The sequence below is a fragment of the Lissotriton vulgaris genome, chromosome 11 (genome assembly GCF_964263255.1).
Source record: "Lissotriton vulgaris chromosome 11, aLisVul1.2, whole genome shotgun sequence".
Taxonomy (NCBI): domain Eukaryota; kingdom Metazoa; phylum Chordata; class Amphibia; order Caudata; family Salamandridae; genus Lissotriton; species Lissotriton vulgaris.
This window is the reverse complement of record NC_141699.1, coordinates 852,262,711-852,286,467: the sequence shown is the minus strand read 5'-3', so window position 1 is coordinate 852,286,467 and position 23,757 is coordinate 852,262,711. Positions and strand designations below refer to the sequence as shown.

At 47.4% G+C, this 23,757-nt stretch overlaps 1 protein-coding gene across 1 annotated transcript in view; it reads left to right on the top strand.

Annotated features, from left to right (window-relative positions):
• LOC147683583 (pyridoxal phosphate homeostasis protein-like) overlaps positions 1-1,825 on the top strand; it is an 82,838-nt gene extending 81,013 nt beyond the window's left edge. The window contains exon 8 of the mRNA XM_086943982.1: positions 1,309-1,825. Coding sequence (XP_086800108.1) covers positions 1,309-1,446 — 138 coding nt within the window. The 3' untranslated portion in view covers positions 1,447-1,825. The remainder of the gene's footprint in view (positions 1-1,308) is intronic.
• Positions 1,826-23,757: the final 21,932 nt, after the last annotated feature.

Sequence of the window (23,757 nt, the reverse complement as noted above, 5' to 3'; positions counted from 1 at the left end):
ATCGCAAAATGCAATATTGATGCATGTACCTGATCTTCTGCATGTTAAGTTATATGGTGGGTTGTGACCACCTAGGGTGTCAACTTTTGCTTGCTGCCTGCTGTGTCAGGACCGATAGATTGTCCTGGACAGTCAGTAAAACTACACCAGGCTTTGTTATTCCAGGCTCAATGGAATCTCAGTTTGGCAGTTTTGCTTAGATGTGTACTGTTTTGTGCAGGTCTGCTCACAGGCTCATATTTTTTGAGAATCAGCACTTGTTTTTCCTCCCCAGACTTTCACTAACAACAACCGATAGAAAAACACACAAGGAGAACAGAAGTAGGAAGAGTGTGAAGGAAAAACATTGATAAAGGGAGAAAGCAGAAACGAAAAGAAACCTGAAGGAGTGAGATAAAGAGCGAGGGAATGCCTAGTGGATTAAGAAGCATAGGGTGGAATCCAGGCTATACAGCATTTGTATACGGCACCCCAGCCCTCGATTTTGCTGGCTTCTAAAGTTCGGGCACCAGCACTTATTCTTTTACAAATTTAGCACAAACTACAGACGCTAGCGCTATTTTCATACGTAGCCCTGCAGCATGGCAGGTATTTGTGATCTGGCAGAGATTGGCAGCTTCATTTATGTTTTTCAGATCATAAACTTTAATACAGGCTTCTGTCTGATAGAATGCAATTTTGTTTTGTCATTCAGAGGACAAATACATTTATCACACCCCTCTGAAATTGCATTGATATTTGTAATTGCAGAATACTTACATCTTAATTACATTTCTTAATCTGTTGATGTTTTAAATTGATAAAACGTGTACAGGTGTGTGCATCTAACTTCTTCACCTTCGCAGCATTCCACTAGTATGTTGTTTCTTTTTTACTTACCAAACTATGGTTTATGTAGCTGCCAATAGGAAATATACAGAGGACAAATGAGTGCTAACCGCACACAGCTATGAATACTGGACAGGGAAACGCACTTAAAAGGCAACTCTGTAAATCCAGTACAAGAATGATCACATTGACAAGGTATTTTACTGTGGAATGCTTTAGGGAAACCTGAAAATAAGTGGAATTACAGGCAAACTCTTCTAAATTTTGAAGATAATGTAATTACGCACTGGGAAACAAAAGGTAAATAATATCATTCAACTAAACTCTAGGTTTCTAATATTTTAAAATAGTTTTTTCTCTTTTTGTTTCGTCAATTAATGTTCATGTCTTTTGTGGTAGCTATCGATCTATTTCTGTGGTTGCTCACTTGTTGATAGACCATTTTAATTTAATCTGAACTGCTTCTCTCTACATTTGCAGATTGAGGTTGGATCCACAAATGTTCGAATTGGAAGCACAATTTTTGGAGAACGAGATTATCCAAACAGTCCCAAAAATGACCGCCATGTGGAGCAGGCACAAGACAAAATGGCCGGGCTGGCAGTGGAGGAGCGCTGAAAGTTGTGTTAAGAATGTGGTGTAGGCAGTGTGGATCAGTACCTAGTTCTAACACAAAGAAGCCAATGTAATGAGTCTAGACTTAGCCCTCTAATTGCAGAACTTTAAAAGCTGCGGCCCTGCAATGCTGTGGGCATTGTAAGCACTGCAGGTCTACTTGCTATTGCCTGAAACAGTTTCTTGAAGGGTTTTAGAATCCTTCACATATCATTAACTTTGGGCAAGTAGGGGAACCTAGGAATATTTCTGACGTCTCTGGTTCGAAAAACTTTAAAAGATCATTACTCTTTTCTGTGATGGCAATTGTACTTTTTGAACTTCATTATTGTGAAAAAAATCGCTTTCTAATCAATAAAGTGACATGTCTGATATTTAAAAATATTGTACAACTATTTATGAAATAGTGTGCGCATGTTCTGGTTGGAGTATTAAGTGCCTTTACTTTGCTTGATGTCTCCGGCTTAGCCACCTTGTATTTTCACTATGAAGACAGTGTCACACTGTGAAGGTCTATACAATGTGTTACTTTCTTTTTGGAATTACTGTCGATGGATGACCTGGTTAAATTAGACTGATGCATATTTTGCCGGTGAAAACATTTTTATGGAATGGGTGAGCAATGATGGCTGTACCAAACAAAGCATAGTGGAGGAGGTATTCAGAGCTAGCGGTCATGCTGTTTTTCTTTACCATTTAATTGGAAATGTGAGCTGTGGCTGAGCATTGAGGGACCCATCTTCTGCAGCAGCAAAATTGGGGCGCTGTCCATATTCAATGGAGACCAGAACTGCCTCCTGCCCAGGTGTTATAATCACATTCCTATGTTCTCTCAAGAAAAGGCGATTTTCTGGCTTACTAAAGACTGTACTCTCACTGTTATCTAACATATATTGTTGAATCTATTATTTGTGACTCTAGCCTTACTTGTCCAGGGAGGCAGAAATTATATAGTTCCTTGTTCAAGTATGCCAAATGTAAATTCACAGTTGTCCATGCATCCCATCTTTTGTAAATGTAAAAATTGGACTCCTTCATATCAAATTATTTCATTTCACATCCTGTGTCTACAAATCTCTGGGGGAATCTCCAGTCTTCTGATATGAATAATTCATTTTGTTTTTAATCAAATGTTTTGCTTTTAGGCATGACAAACTCTGATATTTCCAGGACGTTGTGTATTTTCCTTGTGCACCCAAATCTTCTGTCCCCTTGCATAATTCATTTAATTATTGTTTATAATACCTTTACCAAAGAAAATGACGTGCTTTAAATATGAGATAGAATTGTGAACGAGTATGCATGATCACAAATCGGGCAAGCAAACTGAGTTTGTCCCTGAAGATGCTTGGACAAAGGCTAACCGTTTTAACTCTGGAGCACACAGATCTCTTTTAGGTCCATTCTTATTTTTTGAGTAAAGCAGAAAAAATCTTGCCTCCGAAATGTCGGTGTGAATTTTTAGCTTCTCTTCATAGTGAGGTTTCCAGCTAGAAAGTTATTGTTGTGTTAGAAAACTAGATGCCCATTCAGTTGTGTAGTTCTTTTAAATATACTTGTTTGATGCGATGAAGTGTGTTGAAGACCGTGTAACGCACCTTAAATAAAATGTAGACCGGTGATAGATGGCTGTGTAAGGTAACATGGTTTGATTGTAATTTGAGCACCATGAGAGGAAACTAGTTATCCCATGAACATGGGGATGGCCGTTCACCCCATGAAAATGGGGATGTCTAATTACCAGACAGCTGTTTCTAAAGCCAGAGGCTAAATTAAAGGTGTCGCTTAAAAAAAAAAAAAACATGCAAAGTTCCAAGCAAGATATTCGATTTTAATGTGCTTGCATCCATAGATCTCAATCTTAGGTAAAATCTATAGAGGATCTGAGGTGGAATACAATGAGCAACAGAAATGACTAAATACATGTCCGTAATACGGAAAATGAGGACATCCCCTCCTAAATGCCCATTAGACAGCAACTCAGTCTCTTGATATCCACCACTGCAAGGAATGTAAAATAGTTGATTATTGTTTGAGGACTAAAGGGATGCCCTTTGATGTTTTGATCTAATGTTTGAAATCAATTCTATGACCGATCAGAGAGTCATTCTGTGCCAGACAACACCGGAGAAGGAATCCAACCCGTATACACCTCACAAGCTACTGCAATGGGGCACACTCGATTCGAAGTTCACCAATTATAAACTCAGCCAAGGAAGATAAGAACACCTCGAGCACATAACTTTCAAGCCCAGGTATTTGTGGACAGAATGAAAAGGATTTACCTTTAGAGAACCGTATTGAAGGCCGTGAAAGAGATAGTTCAGGATAAATTGGGAGACAACTTGTCCTGTGGGTTGGAGATATGTGGCCTCTTAACAGAAAGTTAGCCCTTAAGTAAAGCCAAGTGCAGTTTTTGAAAAGAGTCCTTCAGCTCACATGTCAAAACTACACAACGTCTTGAAGGATGATTGTGGGCATAGAGTAATGGCTGATAATACTAAAGAAGCCAGCTCAAGAAAAGCCATTAAAAGCTCAAGTTCTTATAATGACCTTTCAGTTATCGCTCAGCTAAAACAGTACACTCAGCAGGGCCTGTACCTAAACCCAGAAGAGTGAATTTCAATATAGAAGACCTTTCAATTAAGAACAAATGATTCAGGGCAATTATGAAAATGTGAGTAAATAACCCAATCCAAACGAGAATCCTTTATCACAAAATCAATACAAAGCTTATCATTAAAAAAAGAATTTCTTGAAGAAGGTCCACACGAGTAATATATGGTCAGCCTAAATGTGTATTGAAAGTATGCTCAGTCAAATGTATCAGTCAGTCAAAAGTATATTTATTTAGACCTTGGTCTTTTTAATAGATTGAAATCACATAACAATACGATTATAAAAGACGTTAAAACAGAACCAGATTAACAATATCTAAAAGGATGAAATAGTAAAAGAGGTAGTAATCCATTTACAAGATGAACCTGAGATTAGCGCACTAAACATCAATCAATAAATACACTATTAAGTCTTCATGCACAGTGTGTAAAAATCTCCAAAGTACACTTCACATCTAAAAACCTCATTAATCAAAAATGTAACTGCTTGACTTAGATTTAAAAAGACATATTTCCTAAACATTGGTCTTAAAATACTTTGCGTGTAGATAAAAACCATAAACAATCTGATAAAATATGTGCAGCATTACATTTAAAATTCAACCCACAGGTAAATTTTTCTTATTATCTGAGAATCTTCTTGGCTGCTGAGCTTTCAAATGCAAGGTTCAGACTGACTCTAAATGTTCAAAGGGCAAGCCTTAAAGATCTATTGGGCTGAGCATCCATACAAGAAAACGCTTCACCATTCTTTTACGATTACCACAGATATTGAGTGGACGAATCACTATGCAAATATTGCATAGCCGTTTCTCTAGCCTGATTTTTAATTATTGCCCACAGCTCATCCTTAGGTTTCCTCCCAGATAAACTATTTTCCAGTGTTTATAGATGTCCTTTTCCAAACTAACTTCCATTAGCATTAATTTATCAATTTGATCCCATCTTAATTCACTGTACATAAGATCTTTGTGACTGAGCATTAACATTTTTCAGTGAGGCTATGCTCCAAGCGATTCCAATATCTAAACGCCACTGCATAGGCTAGCTCCAGAGTTATTTTGGCTTCCATCCTTGCAGCTTGAAGTATCGCAGAGGGCGACAAGGAACAGTTTTTTTCCCCACATTTATTTTATTTTTTACACATCTGCCTTCTTCAAGATCCCATTCAAATTTCCCACTGAGACAAAGCAGTGCTACTCTCCTATTGAAATGGAGTATAGCATTGCTGAGTAGGCCGCTAGGTTGGTCTTAAAGAGTGTCCTCCGAATTCTTTATTCAACTTCCTAAGTCCACTAAATGGCATGATTGCCTTTGCCTGAAGGGATTCAATGTGGCCTTTTCATTGTAACTTCTTTTCAAACTACACCCCTAGATATTTATATCCATTAACTACCTCAACATCTGCTTTATCCAGGTAACATTTAAATTTAGAGTTTCAATCAATCATTCAATCAGGGGTTTTAAAGTGTGCCACTCACCCTTGAGGGTCTCCAGGCGCTGGGGTGCAGGGGAGGGGAATGGTGTAAGCAGGTCTCTAGGTCATTCGAAGCGCCATGTCTTGAGGTCCTTTCTAAATTGGTGCAGAGTCGGACTTCGCCGGATGCAGTGGGGGAGTTTATTACAGATCTTTCAAATATTGCATAGCCCTTTCTCTAGCCTGATTTTTAATTATTGCCCACATCTCATCCTTAGGGAGCCTCCTAGTTTTCCTTTTACGCATATGTATTCAAAGTTTCTTCTTTGTACAGTATTTACCAAATACATCTAACTTCCTCTGAAAGACGATTTCTGTCATATCCTTAATAAAAAGGTCATCAGCATATAAGGATCACGTGACGTGGGAACCAATAATTTTAGAACAAAATTATTCACAGTTCTCAAAACTTTAAACAGATCCGCTAAATATGAGCTGGTGCAGAATTGTCCGGAATATTCATATGCTTCAAAGGTCTTCTGGAACACCATGAAAAAGTATTTTTTTCTGGAACAGTCTGTAAACACAAGTTGTTTTTCATTGCAACTAATCCGGTATCATTTTCTGTCGCAACAAACTCCTTCCCCACACCCAGATTTGTGTCTTGCTTTAACAACACAAAAAAACAAAACCGAGAAATTACACATTTCAAACTTGTTTGCGATATTTCACACAAATGCACACACGGCACTGCCAAATAAAATGGACGCTGGAATTCAACAAGTGGCTCGTACTAACAAAATTCAGCACAAATCCACTTTCTAAGTCCTAGTGAAAAATACAACGCAAGATGTAAAACGGACGTATCTAATATGGGTCCTGCAGCATCGATAAAGAAAGCGCCACCATACCAATCCCGCTGGTACCCAAGAAATTGCACATACTGCCTAGCATTCGAGCAAACTACCTTTCGCACAATCCAACAACTGCACGTCTTGTGTTGATCTGGAGGCCAATAACCCTGTCCATCCACTACCACCACAGAGACCTGACCAAGACAAACAAGCAGCACTGAAAACGATCGCTTTCACAAAAAAAAAAAAACGGCAAGTGGTGCGCGTGCATGCGCCACTGCCAGCATATGTCTTCAATTATCACGGCCGCCTGACCGCGATAATTGAAGATATATGGCCTTTGGTGCACGTAACAGACACCAATAGGCCATGGGCGGAGCAACGCGACTGCCCATGGCCTATTGCACGTTCTGTTTAACAAATACATGCACGCAAAGGCCAATGAAAATTGACCTAGGAAATAAAACGCACGAGCTGCGTGGAATTTCCAGGTCCATTTTCAAAACCCCAGGAAAAGGACTCTGGGCTGCGCGAGACTGCTTGCGCTGTGTACGTATGCCTGAGACCTTAAAATAGGAGTGGATCAAATACATAACCTTGCCGTAATCTATTTTTGATTTCTATTTTTCCTGTCAATGCTACTTTTTGTGTTTACTTCCACTTGTAGTATATTATGGAGCTCAATGGGGATCCCATAGTTTGCTAACACTTGCCACAGTACTTCCTGATCAACCGAATCAAAGACTGAATGAAATTCCACAAAGCAACAAAATAAATTGCTTCTTAAGTCTATCAACTTTTGTGCTAGGGACCATAATTTGAAACAGTGGTCAAGTGTGGAATGCCCCTCCTTGAAACCTTTCTGTTAAATGGGGATTATAGTTTTATTTTCTGTCCAAAGCTCAAAGTAATTCAAAAATACCTTTCCTCCCACATATAGCAGGTTTTATCTGTCCATAATTTTGGCAATGTATTACCACTCCTTTGCTTTTTATAAACTGGATTTAAAACTCTGCCCTTCCTGTTTTCTGCAAATAACCCTGTTTTTAGTACTCTTTGAAATACAAAATTAAGCATCCTGGACCACCAGTCCACATTAGTTTTAAATATAACTGCTGCTTTCGTTAATCTCGGGGCATTAATTGTCTTTATGACCAGCTGGGAGAAAACTGCCCTTATTTCTTGTTCAAATATAAAATAACCTTGGCAAGGGGTATCGTTGTACCCATTTGTGTTTGTCTCCTCCAGGTAGATAAACCATGCTTCACCTACCAGGCACCTCAACTTTCCTGTATCCTTCCAAGCCATGCCGGGGGGTTCAGAATGTTTTATTGTCTTTGAGGTCAACTGCTTCAAGCATTTGGCATGAAAAGCCTCCTTCTTTATAATGAATTCTCTTTTATAGTCCCTTCTAATTTTAGTTTTTAATAGCCTATATTTTTCATCAAACGACGTGTGTTCAGATTCTCTAAGTTTCTATCATCTCCACATATACTAAGTTTCAGCTCTATATTTAAGTAAAAGAATAGCCGGTTGGTCAACATTGCATGCCCCTTATGAAATTTCCTAGCTGGGCTATGAGAAGGTGCCTTGCCATTTACACTAAGTAAGCCATTGGAAGCCAAGAAGTGGAACAACGTAGCATCTATGTTTATGTTAATGTTTACGGATTTATAGAGCGCATGGCTGCCCGTGAGCGTCCCTGCTCTGGTGATAAAACAGATGGGATTGAGAGGGGGAATTAATTAGGGGAACAGCCAGGTCTTCAAGAGTTTACGAAACAATGGGAGATTAGGCTGAGCCCGAATGTCGATTGGCAGTGCATTCCACAGTTTGGAGGCATTGTATGAAAAAAGACGGCCTCCAGACCGGGCCCTCTTGATCCTGGGTATTGAAGTCAAATGAAGGTGAGTGGATCGAAGAGTTCTGTTGGTTTTGTAGGGAACGACGAGGTCCTTTAAGATGGGGGGGGGGGGGTGCCTTGCCATGCAGAATTTTGTGGATATTGCATAGGGCCTTAAAATGCACCCTTTCAATTATGGGTAGCCAGTGGAGTGACCTGAGGGCTGGTTTGGCTGAGCAACGGTTGTTAGTGCCCGTAAGAAGCCGGGCAGCGGTATTTTGCACAACCTGAAGCTTCGCCGTTACTTTATTAGGGGCACCGAGGTATAGGGCATTGCCGTAGCCCAGTCGGGACAGAATGAGGCCCTGAATCAGAAGCTTTTTAGATTGGGTAGGGAGTAAAGGTAAGATTTTTCAAGAAGTGCGTAAGAGACTAGCAGGCTCCGGCAGTTTTTCTGGCTTGGGTGTTAAGTGTAAGGCCTTCATCTAACCAAATCCCCAGACTTTTGATGTCAGACTTTGGAATTGGAGGTGGGCCCATACAAGGGGGCCACAAGGTGTCCGGGCGAAAGTATGATTGATTGCCCAAGACCAGGATCTCTGTCTTATTGCTGTTAAGCTTAAGATGGGCCCTGTCCATCCATCTAGTTATATCCCCAAGACCGGAGTAAAGATCTGTAGAAGGGTGATACTGCTGACTTAGTGATACAACAAGCTGGGTGTCATCAGCATAGGTCAGGAGATTAATACCATATTGGGTGACAATCTTTTCAAGGGGGGACATGTACACATTAAAAAGCGTAGGGCTCAAAGAAGAGCCCTGAGGGACGCCACAGTGTGCAGGAGTTATCTTAGAGATGAAATTACTATCTGCCACTTGAAATGAGCGGTTATGTAAAAAGGATTTGAGCCAGGACAGGGCCAGCCCTGAGATACCCAGGTTCTCGAGCCGGTGGACCAGCGTAAGATGATTCACGGTGTCGAAGGCCGCACTCAGATCCAGAAGGATCACTGCCACTGATCCCCCTGAGTCTATGATCTTTATGGCCTCTTCCACAACCGCAATCATTGCGGTCTCCGTGCTCTGGACAGGGCTGAAGCCCGTCTGTGAGGGTTTCAGTAGATCGTTTGTTTCAAGGTAGTCAGATAACTGACGGTTAATGTATTTTTCTGCTACCTTGCTGACGCCTGGTAAAAGGGAGATTGGCCGAAAGTTGTTCAGTTCCAGAGGGTCCAGATTGGGTTTTTTAATCAGTGCTTTAACGACGGCCCTTTTCCAACTTGGGGATACAGTGCCCTGCGAGAGGTTAATCAAATTTGCCATGGGTGCAAGAATAACGGGGGTCACTAATTTTAAGATGTTCAAAGGGGCAGGGTCTAACGGCAAGCCGCTTTTAATTGATTGAAAGATGGAGGAACGGGAGTCTTTTGTTATAGGAACAAACCTATCCAGATTGGGCTCGGGTTTCTGTGACGTTAAACTAGGACAATCTCGTAAGTCAGGGATGCCAGTAGTGTTGTGCAGGGAGAGATGGTTCAAGATTTTTTGGATCTTTGAGTCAAAGAACTCGGCTAGCTCATTACAGCGACTATCTGAGGGATCTACGGGGCAAGGGGGTCAGGGGTTTTTAAAAGCTTTTTCGCAATTTGGAATGTTTCCCTCGACGAGTTGGCAGAAGATTTAATTTTTTCTTCAAAGAATGAGGCTTGTGCCGATTTCAAAGCCTTTTTATAATTGAGAATCATGAGTTTATAGTCCTGCTTCTTGTAGGGATTGAAGTCCTTCCTCCATGCCCTTTCAGACTTTTTACAAAGTTTTTTTAGGAGTCGGACTTCCTTAGTAAAGCAGGGCGAGGTGGTTTTGCCACGGGGCTTACAGGTGGATGTTCTCGGGAGGACTATATCCAATGAGTTTTCAATCCATGTTTAAAACTTAATGTCCGCTGATAAGAGATCTGTCTCACCCGTTAGAGGTGAGAGCTCCAAGATGAGCTTCCATTCTTCCGGGTCCAGTTTAGACCATGGACGTGCAAGCCTACTGGGGGCTGGTCTGGGGCGATGGATGGCCGCGAATCACCAACTAAACGGTATAAGAAAGTGGTCTGACCACGGAACTGGAATAGGTGTGGGTACTTTGATGTAAGGGATGTTGGAAAAAATGGGGTCCAAGAGATGCCCCAGAATATGAGTGGGCTGGAGGCTCCCCAGCTGAAGCTGGTAAGTCGCTAGGTCCATTAACAGTTCGGAGGCTAACTTGTCTCCGCCATTGTCAAAGTGGATGTTTAAGTCCCCTAGAATCATAAAGTTGGGGAGGGTAGTGGCCAAGGCCAATGAGTTTTCCAGCAGTGAACTGCAAAATTGTCCCATAGCACCTGGTGGGCGGTAGATAAGAATACCCGAAAGGGATTTGCACGGAGATCCTTGAATGGTAAAATGGACTTTTTCACAGTCAGATCAAAGACTGCCGAGGAGTCGGCAGGAAAGATGTTTTTTTTAAAATAAATTATGGCAATTCCTCCTCCCTTTCCCTTTGATCGGTCCAGATAGATGCTGGATGATGAATCCCGGAGGTAGGGCCTTGACGATGTCTGGGTCAGAGTCAGGCCCTAACCATGTCTCTGTTAAGAACAGGATCTCCGGCCGAAGATCCTCTAAGATTATGTGAATTTCCTGCACATGTTTCGGCAGAGATCTGCAGTTTAGCAGAGCCATGTTCAAAACAGTATAGAGGGGTGGGCTAGGTTCGTCGGTAACTAGCCTATAAGGGCAGTGGAGGCAATGAGTGACTGGGCCATCCATTGTGATTGAATGTGCACAGAGGGGTGGGGAGAGCTGTCTCAATTGAAACAATGAGTCCCTAGAGTATTCTAGGGGAACCTGGGGGCCGTCCACCAGGGGGCTGGTCTCTAGGCTCGGTCTGGCGCAGACGGGCTTACCTCCGGCGCGCCAACGGCGTGCCCGCTGCGCAGACGATGGGTGGTGTGCATTTTGTAGTGTGGTATCCTAATCTCCCTCAACACTAGACCAGCGACCTTCGCTACCCCTAAGATGGCGCCTATGCTGACGCGCTAGAATGCCTGGTCCCGCGTCTCAAGTGGCCCAAAATTAGCCTGGAAATTGAGTTGCCTTAATAGCTAGCAGGGCTAATACTATATGCAGACATTCCTTTATACAAAATGTCAGTGTGAGAAGTTGGCCTGGTTTATACTGTACACTAATTAAAGTGGGCACCGTGCACCAGTCCAAACAACCCTCATGGTGATTTAAGACATCAAAGATAACCTTTGAAAGCTATCCAAGTGGTAGCTGTGGGGAGCAGCCTTCAGGATTAGTCTTGAATGAATGTAATGCAGCTTGTTTTACCAGAATGCAACCTTATAGTGTTGACTAAATGAAAGGAGAACCTCACAGTAGTTATAAAAACATGTATTTATTAATATAACACTATCTAGTATGACACAGTATATCCTACATTGGAGATAATCGCAAAGCACACAAGGGGAGGGGCACCAAAGCATATACTAAGTAAGTGGTATAAGAACCACGACTCGAATCAAGACAGTGTCGAAAGTACGTAGAAAAGCTGGGACCCCAAGGAACCACCTACGGTAATTTGATAGGGACCCCACATAGTTTGTGTGCAGTGCGGGAACACAACTGCGTGCTCCGTACAAGTCTATGGGGAAGTTGCGGTGAAATTTTTGAGTTTGAGGACCCTTTCCAGTGGACTTCGGAGAGACCCCATGGAAGACAGAAGGGTGGAGAGCTACCCAACCCGCCAATACCGAGGTACCCAAATTACCTTTCCCATGGAAGCCGGCTGCATAGGACTGAATTGGCGTCAGAAACCCGCTGTCGAACCCAATAGAGGACTTCAAAGAAGAGCTGCTGCTGGAAGGGAAAAAAGTATCTGTTGGAATCCAAAGGTGGATTGTTGTCGAGGAGTACCTGTAAGCAGATGCAACCGAGTCTGGGTCACTTGGGAGTGACCAGGGGCTCGGTAGGTGAATACCCACAGATGTCTGGTGCGTCAGGTTAGTTGATGGAGTCTGTAGGAGAGTAGGGTCTGCTATCCTATGGTCACCCCAAATTTTTGCTTCACTGGTTTATGACTTAATGTGGCTGTGGGCCTGCTAATCAGACCCACAGCCTGCTGTTCTCTCTCTAAATTACTGCCAATGCACTCTAGATGCATTACGAATTGGATACTGGTTCACCTTATAGGCCTCTGTAACAGTGTACCATAGGTACCCAGGGCATAGGTGCATCCAAGGCCTGCCAGGGGCTGCAGCATGTATTGTGCCACCCCTGGCCTGGCCTCCATATTTGAAACAACTGGCTGATCACTCAGCTGGGGTAAGTTGGTGTAATCACCTCTTGCTTAGATATAGTATCCCTATATCTAACCTCAACTGGACACATGTTAACCTATAAGCCATTCCTGTGGAAGGCCCCTGCAATCCTGGGGGCAGAGTGCGTGGTTTCATGTGAGATGGTGCTCTAGCATGAGCTGAGCCTGTCTGCAGCTGTCGGGAACAACTCCCTTAGCTGTTCCGGGATATTGCCATACCATATACTCTTAAGTGCATTATAATCCTCGCGGTTATATGCTAACTTTGGTTTGGCTTTATCAAAACATGTCGAGTAAGGTGTCATACGATTTGGAACACTATCCCCTCAACAGTTCTGTCGACGGGTATAGCATTCCACCCTTCTAGAGGGACACGACATGTACATAGCCTTAACCCCGGTTAAAGTTAACCAGAGCCTCAGCATCACAAAATGGATGCTGCCACCACAGACACAAGTCTGACCTCCTGCTGCTGGGAGTCCTTCCAGCGAGGGAGGCTTGGACAAAGGGTTTCCTGCCTTGGGAGGTGCGAGCACCACCCCAGACAGGATTTTGTGTATTGGGTAGGACAGGGCTGAATAGAATCAGACATGCCCGGGGCACACAAGGTGTCCCCGTGCATAAGCCAGTCCAAACCGGTCCTGGGACTTTCCAGACCCAGGCCTGGTGAGGAGCTGGACAAAGGAAAGGGGGTGTAACCGCCCCCCTTCCTGGTCCCACCCAGAGGAGGGACCTAGCAGGTGATCCACCCCTCAGATTGGGAATAAGAGTGGGAGCAGTGCCATAGCACCGCAGATCATCCTGAATCACCTTGAAACTAAGAAGACGACTGGACTTCGACATTCTGCTGCAAAGAAGACTGAAGAGCATCTCCTTTGTGGCCTAGGAGTGGCCACCCTGTGAACACAGGCACCATCCAGCAACTCGACGTCTGCTTTGCCGCCGCCTCCTGCCGGAGCCCGAGCCCAGAGCCTGACAAGACCCAGACTCCCAGACGTCTCACAGCCCGATCCACAGTCCCTGCAAAGAAGGGACCCGTGGAGGCACCGAGAGACGTGGAACCAGACCTCTTGAAAGACCCCCGAGACTGGAAAGGGGCGACCACTCGGTCCCCCCGAACGTATGGTTGGGTGCCCCGATCCCCCCGGGAAACCATTTTGGGCGGGAGGCGTGGCTCGGCTGGTATGCCCGAAGTGGCGTAGCCGGGGCGCGCCTTTTCCCGCCCAGGAGGGTTTGTCCTAGACACCCGCCCGGAAGACCATGCCCAGTAGGCGTACCAGAGGAGGGTCCCCGCCTTCCCGCAGATAGATAAATAGAGCGGGAATCCGAAGAAGCGTCCTCTTGTTCCTGTGCTCTGAAGGCTGCACCCACTCGTTACTCGTGAGCCCTCGACGGAACAAGCGGCAATTTTGAGAACTTGTAATCTTGTTGTTTCTTTTTCAGTTATTGGAGTACGAAGGATCCAGGACTTCGTTGATCAACTAGAGCGGAGTACTCGAAGCCATGGCCGGCAAGAAAGCAGGAAAGGGCTCCGAGATGGAGAAGGTATTACGCCACTTATCGAACCGAATGGCGAGCATGGACCGAAAGCTCGGAAAAGTTGACTCGATCGGCCGGTGTTTGGCCGAAGTTAAGAAACAGGTTCGAGGCATGTGGGCTGCTGAATTCATATCTGTGCATAGATCACCGCCTAGTGTTGGGTCCGGATGATTGCACATTGTTGTCCTGGAAGAGTCTTTGAAGTATCACGAGATAGGTGGCTCCTCCCCTGGACTACAGTGCGCATGGGCATCGACTCCATCCCCAGATTGTTTTTTCCGCCATTTGGTTCGGATGTGTTTCGGGTCCCTCTGTCGGAATCGATAGTTGTTTAACTTACTTTACTTAAGACCAAAAGGTCTTTAGGACTCGCGTCGGTATTGTCTATCGTTCGGGTTCGTTTGTTTCATCGACTCCGAACCAACTCTGCCCTTCCGCGTGCTTTCGGCGCGGACGGGCCTACACGACGCTCCAACCTACTTTCAACATGGAACGAAGTCCATTTAAGAGGTGCCCGGTGTGTGCCTCGAAGTACCCCCATATCGACGTGCACCCGGTGTGCAATAAGTGCTTGTCGCCGGACCACGACGAGGCCAAGTGTATGGCCTGCTCCAAGTTCCGGTCAAAAACGACACTCGAGCTCCGCCGAGCTGCAAGACTGCAGGCCCAGCGATCGGCGCCCCCTCCGACGGACATCTTCGACACGGAGGATGTCGGCGACGACACTATCCAGGATATCACAGAATCTAACCCGGCGTCGGAGGTCGAGGAAGACTACGACGCGGAAGACGAGGAAGTCGTCGAGGAGGTAGGGGACGACGACGGGGCCCTTGCCACCGTAGAGGATAGCTCTGAAGAGGAGCTTCCTCACACGGACTCCGGGGCCAGCCACCATTCTAAGGCCCAGGCCGAGGGATCGCCTTCGGGCCTTACCCAAAGCCTTGATTCCCGTCCCACAGCTCCGCCTTCCGGCCCGGCCACGGACATTGATACGGCACCACTCACGGTACAGAAACCGAAAGTGAAACCATCGGTCTCGACGCCAGACGTATCGAAACCAAAAGCGCAAGTCGCACTGGTCGGGTCGAAGACTTCGGAGGCCTCGGCGCCGAAGAAATCCAAGATGGCCGTCGAGCTCAAGGGCCACGCCAAAATGGCCGACCCGAAGATTACGGTATCGAAGCCGAAGGTAAAAACGGCCGAAGCGGCTGCATCGGCGCCGAAGTTGGTCGACGCACTTAAGAGTCGCATCGATACCAAGAAGGTCGACGACCATAAGAAGGCCACGAAGAAGCGGCAGGACTACCCCAAGTCTCTCACTGCCCCGCTTCCACTCGACAAGGCCAAGGGGGCAGCTGCGTGGCTCCGAAGACTGCGTCATTGGTCGCCGTCCCAAAACCAGCTTCAGAAGACTCTCTCGAGCCGGTGCGTCCCTCCGCCTCGTTCACTAAAAAGGTCACGGAGTCCCTTCAGCGTATTAGGGAGGGGGCCGCAGCAGTCGAGCCGAAGGACACTGTGCCGCCCAAGCCTATCCAAAAACCAGCGAAGACGCCAACGCCGATTCTGTTCACGTTGCCGCCAAAGACGGCGCCGAAGGCTTTCACAGCGAAACCTGGGGCCGGAGTGCCCTTGAAGTTATCTTCGACGCCAAAGGCATCGTTGGTGGTTCCAAGCCCGCGCCACCAACTGCTGGCAGAAGAAGAGCGTCGAGAAGGGATCATCGACGCCAACAAAGGCAAGATCACCCCTGAACCAGCATTGGAGCATTTCCAAATTCCACTTAAGAAAAAGATGGACTCTGCTGGTGCCTCTGCCTCTATGGAGCCTGTATCACCACAAGGCCATGAACTTTCACCCACTCATTCTAATGTAGAAGAGGGTGATGGGAACGATGAGGATGAGTATTCCTATCCAGTCTACTCAGACCCAGAGGATGTGACTGAGCCTTGGTCTGCTGGTGGCGACCCTAGGGACCCGCATTCAGGACAGGAGCCTCAGCTTTTTTCAGCAAAGACTTCCCCAACAGAAGACTCTGCAGCTTTCAATGCTCTAATTGAAAGGGCGGCAGCCAATCATGACGTCGATCTCCATGCTGACCCAGTAGACGCCGATTTTCTTTTTGACACCTTTTCAGTCGCTGAAAAAACTGTAAAAACTTTGTCAATGCTAAAAGGGGTGTTGAAACATGCGCCAGAGGTCTTCAAGGAGCCCACCCGAGCAAGAGTCATCAACCCACGTATCGACAAGAAGTACAAGGCAGCGCCCACTGATCCAACATACATCAAAGGACAGTTGCCTCTGGATTCCTTGGTTGTCTCCAATGCACGCAAAAGAGCCAACTCACAAACTACGGGTGATGCTCCTCCCCAGACAAGGAATCAAAAGTATTTGAGGCTTCGGGGAAACGTGTTGCTGCACAGGCAGCCAATATATGGCGCATATCCAACACACAGGCGCTACTTGCGCGTTACGACAGGGCACACTACGACACTCTAGAGACCCTTCTACAGCACTTGCCAGATCAATATAAGGAAGCAGCAGAAATGTTGATACAGGAGGGGAAGCTTATCACCAATGCTTCAATTAAGTGCGCTCTGGATGTGGCTGACACCGCCTCAAGAGCAATAAACACTAGCGTTCTACTGCGTAGACATGCATGGCTCAGAATATCCGGTTTCAAACCAGACATTCAAACTACCATCTTGAACCAAACTGTCAACCCAGACCACCTGTTTGGCCCAGAAGTTGATACCACCCTCGAGAAAATGAAGAAGGACACCGACACTGCAAAGTCTATGGGTGCCTTGCAGTCCCAGCAGTTTCGGGGTGGTTCCTTTCGTCGCTCCAATAATAGAGGCACCTTGAGGGGTCAACTGTCACAGTCGACGCAATTCTATAAGAGGAACACCCAACCCTCCTATACCAACAAGGGTCGTGGTGGATACCGTGGCAACAACGTCAAAGGGAGAGGACGTGGTAATAACAGCTCCAGGTCCGCCACCGCCAACAAACAGTGACGCCTTGTCACTGCCCCCCGACCACGCAACACCGGTCGGGGGGAGACTCCAGCAGTTCCTGCCCGTGTGGAAGTCCATCACCACGGACAGGTGGGTCAGATCTCTTATCCAATATGGTTATTGTCTGGAGCTCACGTCCACTCCACCCAACATACCCCCAAAGAGCCATCCTATGTCCGGCGAGCACTTGCACTTGTTGCAGCAGGAAGTCAACGTCATGCTGCAAAAAGGAGCAATAGAGCTCGTGCCCCCGCAGGAAAGAGGTACAGGAGTTTACTCCCTCTACTTTCTGATTCCAAAAAAGGACGGATCCCTCAGGCCCATCCTAGACCTCAGACCTCTCAACTTTTACATTCTGTCAGAACATTTCCATATGCTCATGCTGCAGCAGGTTCTCCCACTGCTTCGGCAAGGGGACTTCCTGGCAACTCTGGACCTCAAGGATGCGTACTTTCACATTCCCCTGCATCCTTCACACAGAAAGTACCTCAGGTTCACCATTCAAAACCAGCACTACCAGTTCAAGGTTTTGCCTTTTGGGGTCACCACAGCGTCCAGGGTCTTCACAAAGTGCCTAGCGACGGTGGCGGCGCATCTGAGACGTCAAAACATCCACGTCTACCCCTATCTGGACGACTGGCTCATTCAAGCGAAGTCGGCCCAGCAGTGCGCCGACCACGTGTCCCACACCATTCACCTTCTGCACGATCTGGGGTTCTCACTGAATTACCCAAAGTCCCATCTCCAGCCCGCCCACATACAGCAGTGTCTGGGTGTGACCATAAACACTCTGGCGGCCACTGCGCAGCCGAATTCAGTGAGAGTCAACAGCATTCAGTCGCTGATCCAAAGATTCAGACCTCAACACTCGCTTCCAGCAAGAGTGTTCATGCAGTTGATAGGCATGATGGCCTCCTGCATCTCCATAGTCCCACACGCGAGACTACATATGCGTCCGCTTCAGGAGTGCTTAGCACGTCAGTGGACTCAGGCTCACGGGCAGTTGAAAGACCTAGTGTTGGTGAGCGGTCGGGCATACAACTCTCTGCATTGGTGGAATCCACAAAACCTTTGCAAGGGACGACCGTTTCAAGAGCCTGTGCCGCAGATCATCCTGACAACGGACGCTTCTCTCCAGGGATGGGGAGCGCATGTACTCCAATACACGGTGCAGGGACTATGGACACTACAGCAAAGGAAAATGCACATCAATGTACTGGAACTGATGGCGATCTTCATGGCCTTAAAGGCATTCAAAGTACATCTGTGCAACAAGGTCGTGTTGATCCGGACGGACAACATGACGGCCATGTACTACATTCAGAAACAGGGGGGCACACACTCTCCGCAGCTGTCTCATCTGGCTCAGAGCATGTGGAAGTGGGCCATTCAGAGGAACATTTTCCTCATGGCAGAACATCTCCCAGGCAAGGACAATCAGATGGCGGACCTGCTCAGCAGGCACAGCCACCAAATGCACGAGTGGGAGATACATCCATCAGTACTCCAACCATACTTCCAAAGGTGGGGTCATCCAGAGATCGACCTGTTCGCCACAAGGGAGAACGCAAAATGCCAAAGCTTCGCTGCCAGGTTCCCACACCCGCAATCGCAGGGCAATGCGATATGGATGAACTGGTCAGGCAGATTTGCGTACGCTTTTCCCCCAGCACCTCTGATACCGCTGGTGGCGCGCAAGCTCAGGCAGCACTCGATGACTCTCATCCTAGTTGCTCCAACGTGGGCTCGCCAACCATGGTACACCACATTTCTGGAACTTTCCGTGGTACCGCATCAAAGGCTTCATCTCACACCCAGCCTTCTGACGCAGAGCCATGGCGACATTCAGCACCCAGATCCGCAACAGCTCAACCTGGCGATCTGGCTCCTGAAGTCCTAGAGTTTGGCTACCTTAACCTTCCTCCCAATTGCATGGACATCATTCGGGAGGCGAGAAAGCCCACTACTAGAGCATGATATGCGGCAAAATGGAAGCGGTGTGTCATCTATTGCGCAAACCACAACATTGATCCACTAGATGCTTCTATTCAGAACATCATCTGTTACCTGTTCCATCTATACAAGTGTAACCTGGCATATACTTCCATTCGCATTCACCTGTCTGCGATGGCCGCATACCTCCAAAATAGACAGCACCTTTCACTTTTCAAAGTGCCTGCCATCAAGGCATTTCTGGAAGGCCTCAAAAGAGTCATTCCACCACGGACTCCACCAGCTCCGGAATGGAACCTCAATGTGGTTCTTACAAGACTGATGGGTCCTACCTTTGAGCCACTACATTCTTGCGAACTTCAGTTCTTGACATGGAAAGTGGCTTTCCTGGTAGCAATTACATCGCTACGGAGGGTTAGTGAGCTGCAGGCCCTCACAATCCAAGAGCCTTTCTTCCAAGTTCATTCAAACAGGGTAGTGCTCCGCACTAACCCTAAATTTCTACCCAAGGTTGTGTCTCAGTTCCACATCAACCAAACCATTGAGTTGCCGGTGTTCTTTCAAAATCCAGAGTCACTGGCGGAGCGGATGCTCCACACCCTTGACGTTAAACGGGCCCTAATGTATTACATTGATAGGACCAAGGATTTTAGAAAGACTAAGCAGCTTTTTGTTGCCTTTGCGCCACATCAGAAAGGTAACCCTATTTCCAAGGCTGGTATTGCTAGGTGGATCGTGAAATGTATTCAATCTGCTATGCAAAGGCAAAACGCACTCTTACAATTCCACCGAGAGCCCACTCCACCAGAAAGTTGGGGGCCTCTATGGCTTTCCTTGGAAACATTCCCTTAGAGGACATATGTAGAGCAGCCACATGGTCTACCACACATACATTTACTAAGCATTACTGTGTAGACGTGCACTCCAAACAGCGGGCAGCTGTAGGGCAGGCTGTTCTCAAGACACTTTTCCAAACTGCTGCAGCTGGCACGGGCGGCCGCCGCTAATGGAGGGACTGCTATGTATTCTATGCACAGATATGAATTCAGCAGCCCACATGCCTCGAACTGCAAATGCTACTTACCAGTATGCATCTGTTCTTGGCATGTAGGGCTGCTGACATTCATATCGCCCGCCCTCCTCCCCGGCGCCTGTAGCAGCTGCAGTGTTCACATATCATTTCATGGCATGGTCATCATTCACTGAGTTTCACTCCATCTTGGCCACAATGGCTAAAAACCATCTGGGGATGGAGTCGATGCCCATGCGCACTGTAGTCCAGGGGAGGAGCCACCTATCTCGTGATACTTCGAAGACTCTTCCAGGACAACAATGTGCAATCATCCGGACCCAACACTAGGCGGCGATCTATGCACAGATATGAATGTCAGCAGCCCTACATGCCAAGAACAGATGCATACTGGTATGTAGCATTTGAAATAGCGGCCCAGAACAGCTCAGGCCGCCCTAAAAAGGTAATAGGCCTGGCCTTGCCGGGAGTCGTCCCTGAGGGTAGGGGGAAGCGTGTTAAGAGGAGGGTGGTTTCTGGGGAAGATCCGGTTCCCGAGGTACCCCCAGTCGCCCCCATTACACCGGCGGTCAGCCCGGTACCAAACCCAGATATAGGTTTACCAATCCCGGTTGTAATTACCCCTGTTAATGACGAGGAGATGCCCCCGGAACTGGCCATCCAGTTAGCGGCAGTGCTGCCCTGGCTCAAGAAGAAAGCGGGGGGCAGTGGCCGCGGGAGACCCGGCCGAGGAAGCTAGATTAATAATCGAGCAGTTACGGCAGTCGAGACAGGCCGCGACGACGAATGTTCCTCTTGTTCCTCCACAGGTGGCGCCGGGAGGACCTGCGGTTAGCCGGGAAAAGGCGGCAGACACGACGGTAGAACCTGGTAAGCACACATTGCCAATGGCAGGGGAGGGGTCATTACCTTCATGGCGCGAAAGGGTGGCCCAGCACATCCCTGCGGCCACGAAGGAACTGATATGGGGGGAGAAGTATGTGAATATGTTTTCCTTGTTGACTGACCATCGCGTGATGGAATATGCAAAATCCCAAAAGGATTTATGGCACCCCAGTGTATGGTGGGCCAAGATGGCGGAATTTAGGGTCGATGAGACTGTAGCAAATTGGGTAAAGGCCTTTTCGATATTTACGGCAGTCATGGGGGAGCGAAAACCAGAAGTCATGACCGAGTTGACCTGTTATCAGAATAGGATTATGGATTTTTATACCATGTATGAGGGGGACGAGTGGAAAGGATACAATATGAAATTCCGTAAAGCGAAAGAGTTTGATGCAACTTTAACCTGGGATTGCCTCGACTCGGTGTCATGGCACAAGCAGCTCTTGCCTGGGGCAGCAGGTACGTCCTCGCCGGGCGGGAGCGGGTCAGGGTCAGTCCGCCAAAAGCCCGCGGTGCCCTTTCGTGCGGGCGCCGGTGGGGAATATCAGCCCAAGACCGGCGGGAATGGCGGCAAGCGGGGGGTTTGTTGGGGCTTCAATAGAGGCAACTGTAACAGGCCCCAGGGAACATGTAGGTTCCGGCATGCGTGTGCGGGCTGTGGGAACTCCTCACACCCGGAGAGTAGCTGTAGATCAAAAAACAGCGGAACGGGAGGAAAAGGGGGGTCTAAGCAAGAGTGAGGTGATACTTTGTAACCGGTTGCCTACACCTGTCGATATCATGGCACTGACTCCTTGGTTGAACAAATACCCTGATCATGTATCCGCCGGGGTGTTGAGGAATGGATTCCTATATGGCTTCAACATCCCGGCGGGGGATTTTCGGGGGGACTCTTTTTGTAAAAATCAGTTATCTGTCCAACACAACCCAAGTGTAGCTGCAAGAAAAATTTCCAAAGAAGTCAGCTTGGGGTGGGTGGCGGGGCCTTTTTATCGCCCGCCGGTGGCGGGTTTCGTATGTTCCCCGCTAGGGGTGGTCCCAAAGAAAGACCCGGGGGAGTTTAGACTCATTCACAACTTGTCTGCCCCAAAAGGTTCTTCAGTGAACGAAGCCATTGACCCGGATATTTGTTCGGTGCGGTACGCATCGTTCGACGATGCCGTGGCCATGTTAAATCCCCTGGGCCCCGGAGCGCTGATGGCGAAATCAGACATCGAATCGGCATTTCGGTTGCTCCCGGTTCACCCGCGAGATCAGCGATTGCTAGGTTTTACTTTTCAGGGGAGTTATTACATGGATAAATGCATGCCTATGGGTTGCTCCATTTCTTGTGCCTATTTTGAAATGTTCAGCTGTTTTTTAGAGTGGGCATTCACAGAGGCCACAGGGCATAGGCATGTTATACACTATCTGGATGACTTCCTGTTCTTGGGAGCAGCCGGCGATACGAAATGTGCGCAGGCGCTGCAGGACTTCTGCATCCTCATGCGGGAATTCGGAGTCCCATTGGCCCCAGGTAAGACGGTTGGACCATCTACTTCACTGGAGTTTCTGGGAATTGAGCTCGATTCTGTGGAGGGATGTTTCCGTTTACCGATGGAAAAGGTGGCCAAGTTTAGGGCTTCCTTGACACAATGCCTGGGCAAGGAGAAAGTGACCCTGCACCAGTTACAGCAAACAGTGGGTCAGCTTAACTTTGCCTTGAGGGTGATACCAATGGCCCACCCCTTCTCACGCTCTATTGCACAAGCTATGGTTGGTCTCAAGGAGGGACACCACTGTACGAGACTGTCGGCAGAGGTTCGCCAGGATATGCGCATTTGGTTGGCATTTCTGGCAGACTTCAACGGTCGAGTTGTGTGGAACAAGCCACCAGCGTCTTCAGATGAACTAGGTCTGTGGACTGACTCAGCTGGGAGCGTAGGAGTTGGCGCCATCTTTGGTAACCGATGGTCGGCCCAAGTATGGCCGACGTGGTGGCACTCCAGCGGTCTGACAGGTAACATTGGGTTCTTGGAGCTATTCCCCATTTGGGTTGCTCTGATGGCATGGCCAGACGATTTCAGGGACCGCTCAGTGATGTTTTGGTCTGATAATATGACTGTGGTTGAGTGCATTAACCAACAGGCAGCCCGCTGCAAGTGGATCTTGAGATTGTTGAAAGAAATTGTATTACTTTGCATGAGATTGAATGTACAGTTCAGGGCAAAACATGTGCCAGGCGTACTGAATCATGCAGCTGATGCACTCTCTCGTTCACATATGCAGGCGTTCAGGGGCTATCTACCCACAGCGGACCTAGTGGCGGCACCGTTCCCCGAAGCACTATGGCTAATCGGTGCCCCGGATTACAAGACCTCGTGGCAGCCAGCTTAGCCCCCAGGACAAGGAAGGCATACGAAGGAGCGTTTCGTTCCTACTGCACATTTTTGGGTCCAACAGGGAGACAGAGCTGGGGTCAGGAGGAATCCTTCCTGGGGTTCCTGGTAGCGCTGCACAGAGAAGGCGGATCAGTGGCAACGGCCAATAGGCATAGGGCGGTCATTTCATTCATGGCAAAGGTGCATGGCATAAGAGACCCGACGGGTTCCTTTTTGGTTAAGAAGGCGCTCCGCGGCTGGCAACGCCTCGAGGGTCGCAAGCAGGATGCGAGGCGCCCGATTGGTTTAGACAGGTTGTCTCTACTTGTAGCAAAGCTGGATGAGACATGCTCCTCCCCTTTCGAAGCAGTTCTGTTCCGGGCGGCTTTCGCCTTGGCATTACATGGGGCTATGCGGGTGAGCGAACTCGTCACAGGGAACAAAAAAG